General features: G+C 48.6%; 1 protein-coding gene across 1 annotated transcript in view; it reads left to right on the plus strand.

Moving 5' to 3' along the window:
* The window catches only part of Rhbdl3 (rhomboid like 3), a 54,884-nt gene extending 48,392 nt beyond the window's left edge, over positions 1-6,492 (plus strand). The window contains exons 8-9 of the mRNA XM_021212700.2: positions 2,537-2,600; positions 3,928-6,492. Coding sequence (XP_021068359.1) covers positions 2,537-2,600; positions 3,928-4,199 — 336 coding nt within the window. The 3' untranslated portion in view covers positions 4,200-6,492. The remainder of the gene's footprint in view (positions 1-2,536; positions 2,601-3,927) is intronic.
* Positions 6,493-9,226: the final 2,734 nt, after the last annotated feature.

Here is a 9,226-nt window from a genome sequence, read left to right on the forward strand (position 1 = left end):
CTGTCCTGGAACTCACTCTGTAGACCAGGCTGGCCTCGAACTCAGAAATCCACCTGCCTCTGCCTCCCGAGTGCTGGGATTAAAGGCATGCGCCATCACTGCCCGGCTGGAATATATCATTTATATACCCTCTGAAACATTCCCAGAATTCCAAATGCCATACAACTGCAGACACTATCTGCAGCGGTCAAAACCACACCTCTGCTAGAGCATGAGGCAAATTATGGTCAGCGGCTGTGAACAGTCCAAAGCAACCCCCACTCCTATACCTGAGAATAATACAGAAACGCTTTCTAATAACAGTTCTGTGTGTTTCATATGTAGTTTATTTTTATTTTATGTGCATTGGTGTTCTGCCTGCTCGTGTGTCTGTGTGAGGCATTAGATCCCTGGAATGGGAGTTACAGACAGAGGTGAGCTGCCATGTCGGTGCTGGGAATCAATCCCGGGTCTTCTGGAGGAGCGGCCAGTGCTTTTAACCACTGAGCCGTCTCTCCAGCCTTTCTGGGTTTGTTTATTTGTTTGTTGTTTAAGAAACCGAAATTCCAGAAATCTTACTACAACTCTGTCTAAAAAAGTGGGAGGGGTGACAGTATGCCTGGCAGACGTGTCACAGGAATAGGCCTTGGTAAGCAAATGATCATGGCAGGAAAAACTGGGGCTTGGGACTGTGTGTCCTTGTGAGAAGAAATAAAGCCAAGGAGATCATAGGAGTTAGATGATGGTGGCTTTAAAGGCAAAGGCAGAAACATCCATCCTCACGCATACACTGAGAGGTCACTGAAGACTTACAACAGGAGAGAGGGTGAAGGATATGACACAGAGAGACATAGCTGCATTATGATGTCAAAAAATGGATTGAGGGGTTAGAGAGATGGCGTGGTGGTTAAGAACACTCGCTTTGAAAGTAGGTGGATCTGCGTTCAAATCCCTACCACCCACATAAAGAAAAGTCAAGCACGGGATACTTGCCTGTAATCCTAGCATAGGGACTGGATTGGGAAGGTTCTAGGAGCTTGCTGGCCAGCCAGCTTATTCTAAACAGTGAGCTGCAAGATTCAGGTTCAATTAGAGACCCTGTCTTTACAAACAAAAAGGAGGGGTAGAGGGGCTAGAGAGATGGCTCAGGGGTTAAGAGCATTTGCTATTCTTGCAGAGGACCTGGGTTCAGCTCCAAGCACCCACACAGCAGCTCACAACCGTCTGTAACTCCAGTTCCAGGGTATACGACACCCTCTAATGGCATCTGTCTTAGGGTTCCATTGCTATGTAGAGACACCATGACCAAGGCAACTCTTATAAAGGCCAACATTTAACTGGGGCTGGCTTACACTTTCAGAGATTTAGTCCATTATCATCATGGCAGGAAGCATGGCAGCATCCAGGCAGGCAAAGTGTTGGAGGAGCTGAGAGCTCTACACCTTGATCAGAAGGAAACTATCTTCCGAAGGCAGGCAGAAGGAGGGTCTCTTCTTCCTTGGGTGGAGTTTGAACACTAGGTGCCCTCAAAGCCCGCCTACACAGTGATACACTTCTTCCAAGGCCGCACCTCCTGAGCTGGGCAGTGGTGGCAAACGCCTTTAATCCCAGCACTTGGGAGGCAGAGGCANGAGGATTTCTGAGTTTGAGGCCAGCCTGATCTACAGAGTGAGTTCCAGGACAACCAGGACTACACAGAGAAACCCTGTCTCGAAAAACAAACACAACAAGGCCACACCTCCTAATAATTCCCCTTCCCATGGGCCAAAGCATAACCACTACACACAGTACATACATACACACACACACACACACACACACACACACACACACACACACCACACACACACACACACACACACACACGCGAGAGTGAAAGCAGAATGGACCTAAAGCCTCAGGGCTTGTCCTGAAATATAATGAGGCAAATCTAAAAGAAAGCATGGAGTTAGGAATAGAGAGCAGAGACATATTCCTTGGTTTCCAAAACCTGTGTGTGGAGAGCTTATAGTTAGATTTAGTTTATAAGTAAACTTGAGATTATAACTTGAGATTCAGAGGGTTCTAAGATCACTCAGCTCAAAGGCAGTACACCCAGAGTAATCAAATATGTCATTCATCTCAAATGGGTGCCTCCGCTGCTGCCTCCTCCTCCTCCTCCTCCTCTTCTTCCTCCTCTTTGCCTCCTCCTCTGGGGCTGGAGAGATGGCTCAGTGGTTAAGAGCACTCACTGCTCTTCCAGAGCGTCCCAAGTTCAATTCCCAGCACCCACATATAAGCCCACACCTGTCTGATGTCCTCTGGTGTGCAGATATACAGGCATGCAAAGTACCCACATACATACATACATACATACATACACACACCTTTTTTTCCCAATGATAACATCGCTGTGTTAACAGCGATGGAGGGGTGGAATCCATCATCTTTCACACTCTTTTTCTTAATAACTGGCTCCAGGAATAAGCTCAGCAGGAAACCGCCACCAGGTTGGTGTGGCTGAGCCAGGCCCCGCTGCTCCTTTTCCACCCTCTGCTGGCTGTCCTTGAAATTGCAGCTGTTTCTGAAGACACCTAGTAACCTGTGCCCAAAGGGAACTTTCCTGGGTGGGATGGTTAAAGGTGGGAAGAGGTACTCTGGTACAAGAAGTGGTACAACATTGCTGTCAAAGGGCTGTCTTTTTTTTTTTTTTTTAAGATTTATTTATTTATTATATGTAAGTACACTGTAGCTATCTTCAGACACTCCAGAAGAGGGCGTCAGATCTTGTTACGGATGGTTATGAGAAGGCTAATACCTTCTCTCTCAGGGACCGAAGAGATGGCTCAGTGGTTGAGTGCTGGCTGTTCTCCCAGAGCACTGAAGTTCAGGTCTCAGAACCACACTGGGCAGCTCCAAAGATCTGTAATTCCAGCTCCAAGTGTTATGATGTGCTATGCTGACCTTAGCAACACACACACACACACACACACACACACACGTCATGAAAACTTAAAAGAAAAAAAAAATGTACTCTCAGCCTGACTTTAGGGTCCATGCCTTTAATCCCAGGACCCAGGAGACAGATCTCTGTGAGTTCAAGGACAGCCTTGGCTACATTGAGTTTTAGGATATTTGGGACTCCATAGTAAGGCTCCATGTTAGAAAGACGAAGGAAGGAAGGAAGGAAAAGGATGGAAGTCTGTCCATCCTTTTACCATGTCTTGAGTACTGGGACATGGGATGGCACTATTGCCCAGCCCTAAAGTTCACAAAGGGAAGCACTGGTCCATAGTGAGAGTGGAGTCCAGACTTAGTTCACTTCCTCCTTTATCCTCATCTTTCCCCATCCCTTTCTCCTGAGCACGAAGGTACCGGCTCTCAAGATTTTCTGGAGGTTTCTAAGTAACACGTGGAAACACTCCACAGAGTGCCATGTTCGACGCACACAGAAGTCGTTGGCCAAGTTCTACTTGTGCAGCCAGGCTCACCAATGCTGAGCCATTATACCAGTGGACAGATGGAAAAAAAAAAATGTCCCCGCAATGTAGCATGGCCCCAGAGATGCCAGAGCCTTCGGACAGCTGTGCCTTTCTTCGGGTCTTCTAACAGGGCCCCTCTCAACATTCAGGTGACAGGTCAAAAAATACCTTCTCTTGAGAGGCCCTGTCTGACATTTCCTCAAGAGGCCCTCTTGGGGATGCCCTGCCTTGTGCCCAGCTTGGATTTTTCTATGGTTTTTTTTTGCCTCATGCCTGAATCTCTCAATGCAATGGCCTTGTGAGTGTAATTAATTGATGATTTATCGCCAAGCCCCATAGACTCTTGGGATAGTTTTGTCTCCTTGATTGCTCCACTTGGCCTCATGACAGTGAATGAGTTAATGGATGCTGGGTGGCTGGCCGGTGTGCCTGATCTCGCCCCTGCTGGGACCATGCTATGATATGTCTCTGTCCCCTTCCTTTGCAGTGAGTATGGAGTTCGGAAGGGCTGTATGGCTCCGTTTCCACCCATCAGCTTATCCCCCGTGCCCCCACCCAAGCTTTGTGGCACACTTGGGTGGCGTGGCCGTGGGCATCACCCTGGGCGTGGTGGTCCTCAGAAACTATGAGCAGAGGCTGCAGGACCAGTCGCTGTGGTGGATCTTTGTGACCATATATACCATCTTCGTGCTGTTTGCTGTCTTCTGGAACATCTTTGCCTACACGCTGCTGGACTTGAAGCTGCCACCCGCTCCCTAAGGGACCAGAGGACCAAGGCAGGGTGGGGAAACAGAAGCATCCAGAGGAAGTTCCTGCATCTACTTCTCATCTCCAATTCAGTGAGAGCAGGGAGAACCGGAGACTGTTGGAGCTGGGGAGTGTGTTGTTTGGGAAGGACGGCAGGGAGATGGATGTAGCTGACGTCATCTTCCTAGGCTGGTCTGATGACATGGAGTCAGGGGTAAGGTCTGAGGCAGGGTGAGCCACAGGTCTGTGGCTGTCCCTGTGGCTTGGGCTTGTCCCATGCGTATCCTCTCTCACTGCCACAGCGTGAGCCTTCTTCCCGAGTCTCCACTCGGAGACACTGAGGTACAGAGAAGTTCTGAGGAGAGCCACAGCCAGGCTTGCCACAGTCCAGAGGTGACTGTAGGCTAGGCCATGTTCTCTCTGCAGCTCAAGGTCTGGTGCTCTGGCAATGGATACGTTTGATGGCTTTGATCCGGGGGAGCCTGGAACAAGCCAGGCTCCGGTCCTGTCAGTGGTGCTATGGCATTGCTCCGAGGGGTGGGCAGGGAGATGCTATAAGCTCCAGGCCTTCTTCTTGCCACTAGGGGAGGGCCCTGTGCCTGGGGTAGTGATTTTCTCCATCCAAGGTTCCCCTGAGAGAGTTAGAGTTCCAGGACGGTTTCCTCTTCCCGCCTGTAGTCATGAGTCAGCATTCCACACCATCACTCTGCATCCATGCCCTACCTGGACTGTAGGGTCTCTTCTTTCCTTTCTACTGCCCTGACCCTACTTTGTGCCTCTCTCTTTGGGTGTGGAGACAGGTGTGTGTGTGTGTGTGTGTGTGTGTGTGTGTGTGTGTGTGTGTGTGAGTGTGTGCAATGTCAGGCAAGTCAGAAGCTGCAGAGACAGGAAGTGGGAGACAGTGTACACATGGGGATTTCTGGAATGGGTAGTAGCAGTGCGCTTCAGTGCTCACTCAGTGGCCTTGCTTTTGGCATCATGTACCCCCCCCTTTCCCATCTGGCCCCACCAAACACCTGCTGAGCACCCCTGACTGGTGGGAAAATTGTCGAGCTAGAGGGAAGACCAAAGCAGACATTTGGGAGAAAACTCTCAGCTGTGTTCTTCTGGTTCTCTTGGGGTAGCTTTCATGTCTGGACTGCCGCCTGTAGAAGGAAGTCTTTGGGATGAAAGAAAGCCCAGGACAGTGATACTGTGGCCATCTCTCCATGTGAATTGGTGGGACAAGAAGCTGTAGTAAAATATATTTTGGTGAAAAACTTAGCCTCAGAGAAGAATTAGGGGAGCTTGGGTGAGTGAATGTCCCCAGAGAGAGTAGCTGAGGGTTAGAGGGCTCCATCTAGAGGGACTTGGAAGTAATCCTACAGGGAAGTGAGATGGGGGCGTGGCCTTGTGCTACCCACACCCCAGCAGCCTGGGGTGCCAGCCTGGGGTGCCAGGTCATAGACTGAGCCCAGGGCCTCTGCACCTCTGAGACAGTCTAGTCAGGCTGGCATGAGAAGCTTCTGTGGACGCTAAATGGAGGCTGTGAGGCAGGTGACCTTTATAGGGACTCTCAGATGAAGAACCACTGGTCTGAGAAGTGAGGCAGGAGCAAGGCAGGATGGGAACTGCTCCTGGTCCTCTCACCATCCCAGCAACACTTCCTAGCTAGTCTCCATTCTCCCGAGTCCCTCAGCCCTTCCTCTCTCCAGTGTGGCCACCCGGGAGCCTCTTCTTATGCTGGTGGCTGTAGGTTGGCCTCCAAGGCTGGGGAATCCCCAAACTGCAGCTACTATGTAGACTAGCTTGCTTTTAAAGGGGAGAGGAATCATGGAAACCAGAAAAGGGAAAATGGGCCTTCAAAAAAGAGGAATTTCTCTTTAATGACACCATTCATCACTTGATTTTTTTTTTTTTTTTAATTAGGAGGAGCTCCCCAACGGGGCTCTTTGGATTCTGCATTTCCATGTGAACCATTCTTGCCTAGAGCATTAGTGGAGGCATCACTCACCAAACCCAGATCTTCCTCTAGTGTCCAATTCAGTTTGCAGATAATGAGGTTTACCCGGTGCTGTGTGCTTCCCAGGGCTGGCTGCAAATCGTTGACTCTCCTCTGCCTTAAAAACAGTGCCCGTCAGTGAGCTGCCCCTCCCAGGACTAAGTGAAAATCAAAACACTAGCCGCAACGTTGGTTTCTAGATATTTTTGTATTGTGTACATTCTGTATATTTTTGTTGTAACATATTATTTGAGCACAGATTCCATTAAAGATTTTTTTAAGCTGTTGGTTATTCAGGGAGTGACCTCAAGGACTGCCATGCTACCTGCTTTGTCTGCATCTGGTTCATGGTGGGTGGGGGAGGGTGAAAACGGGCAGTGGTGGGTAGGTGGGTCTGGGCACTGGAGGTTGGCACTGTCTTCCTTAATCTCCCCAGAGTGGTTGGTGAACACTGAAGGCTCTCCCATGAAAACACCCCCACAGGCTGCTTCCTGGGCAGTTTTCGAGGTGGGTGGGGTCAGCAGATAGGGAGGGGTTGCAGCCCCTGTCCCTTCAGGCCTGTTTTCCCTTCCATTCATCTCGTTCTAAGTGTCTTCCTCCGAGCTGCTCTAGGGATCGACAGTTGGCCAGAGAATGACGAAATGACAAATATGTGGACTCAAGGATAAAAAATCTGGGATTGGGTGGACGTGGTTGGAGAAGCCCCAGCCCTGCCCCACGAGCTCAAAGTGTTTATATATACTGTTGGACAGGCAAGTCAGGTGTGGCATCCAGCTGAACAGGGAGGCGAGTGTAGCTAACCTCAGTAGGCACGGTCTCTGTGGGGACGCGGTCTGTAGGCCATAAACATGTGGAGGGGCAAAATTACGGTAGACATTCTCTACACACTATCTATATTCACACACAGACCAGAGGAAACCTTTCCCATCCCTCTGAGTCTCTCCCAGGGAGGGCATTGCCGCTCCCGTGGGGATGACACACTGGGGTCTTTGACATGGCCTTGCCTTTGTCAACAACACAGCTACTCAGGAATATATATACATACACACTATATATATATAAACACACACACACATATATATACATACATACACACATACATGTATGCATATATATGGTGTGTGTATATATATTAATATACTATACATAATATTATATATATATAGTATAGTATATATTATGTATTATATATATCATACTTTTTTAAGATTTATTTTATTTATATGAGTACACTGTAGCTGTCTTCAGACACACCAGAAGAGGGCATGGGATCCCTGGTCCCAAACAGATGGTTGTGAGCCACCATGTGGTTGCTGGGAATTGAACTCAGGACCTCTGGAAGAGGAGTCAATGCTCTTAACCACTGAGCCATCTCTTCAGTCCTATTTATCATACTTTTATATGTGATTAATACATGTAGATATGTTCATATATTAATCATATACATGTATATATCAACCACACATATGTGGTTCATATGATTGTTATTGAGACCTTTCTCTCCTTCAGTAAGCCCAGTGCTTCCAAGTTCCATCACATGGTAATAATGAAGAACAGGGCATAGTCGAGTTCACATCCAGGAGGAGGAATGGAGGCATCACCTATGCTCAAGACAAAGCCCGGGACTCTGGGAGTGTAACAGCTGAGCTGGCTTTGCATGGATGGGGCTCGGAGAAGCCAACTGGGTGCCCGCCTCTTTCAGGTCTGCAGCAGCCTGTGTGACTTTCCAGCTAACCGCTATTGAGTGCTGGAGGATTAAATTGCCCTGTTAAGTACAGCGTGGGGGTTACTTCCCCTCACATCAATTTCCTGTGTATTATTGGAAAATGTTTCAAAACCCTGCAGGAGCCATCCCTGAACTAAGATCAGGAGTGCGGTTGGTTCAGGCTGACTGATCGCCCACGTGGACTTGCATGCGCAGAGCTGAGTCCCCCGCAGAGGCTTTCCACCGGAGTCTCCCAGGCTCCAGGTACCTGAACTGAGGCTTCAAGGCAGCTCCTCGGAGACCCAAGCTGCCTTCCTTACACCTGCCTTTGGCCTCCTCCCATCTCCCCTTTATGCTCCCGTCTCTTCCCCCCTGTCAGACTCTCATCCGTCAAGTAACTTGCTAAGATGTTTACCAATGATAACTAAGAAAAGAAAACAAACTGCGCACGGTAGCATACACCTTCAATTCCAGCACCGGAGGCAGAGAACAGGCAGATCCCTGAGTCAGGATAGCCAGGGCTAATCGGAGAAATCCTGCCTTGGGAAGAAAGAAAGGAGGAAAAAAAAAGAATGTACTAAGTTCCTACTTATGCTAGACGTGATGGTTTGAATATGCTTGGCACAGGAAGTGGCACTATTAGGAGGTGTGGCCTTGTTGGAGTAGATATGCCACTGTGGGTGTGGGCTTTAAGACCCTCACCCTAGCTGGGCAGTGGTGGTGCATGCTTTTAATCCCAACACTTGGGAGGCTGAGGCAGGCGGATTTCTGAGTTGGAGGCCAGACTGGTCTACAGAGTGAGTTCCAGGACAGCCAGGGCTACACAGAGAAACCCTGCCTGTCTCAAAAAAACAAACAACAACAACAACAACAAAAACAAAACAAAAAAACAAAAACAAAACAAAACCCCTCATCCTAGCTGCCTGGAAGCCAGTCATCAGCTAGCAGCCTTCAGATGAAGGTATAGAACTCTCAGCTCAGCCTGCACCATGCCTGCCTGGATGCTGCTATGCTCCCACTTTGGTGATAATAAACGGAACCTCTGAACCTGTAAGCCAGCACCGATTAAATGTTGTCCTTATAAGAGTTGCCTTGGGTCCTGGAGAGATGGCTCAGCAGTTAAGAGCACTGAATCCAGAGGTCCCGAGTTCAAATTCTAGCAACCACATGGAGGCTCACAACCATCTGTAATGAGATCTGATGCCCTCTTCTGGAATGTCTGAAGACAGCTACAGTATACTTATATATAATAAAGAAATAAATCTTATTTTTTTAAAAAAAAGTTGCCTTGGTCATGGTGTCTGTTCATAGCACTAAAACCCTAAGACAATGAGGTAGGTATTTTTCTAGCTA

Source organism: Mus pahari, chromosome 14 (assembly GCF_900095145.1).
Source record: "Mus pahari chromosome 14, PAHARI_EIJ_v1.1, whole genome shotgun sequence".
Taxonomy (NCBI): Eukaryota; Metazoa; Chordata; class Mammalia; order Rodentia; family Muridae; genus Mus; species Mus pahari.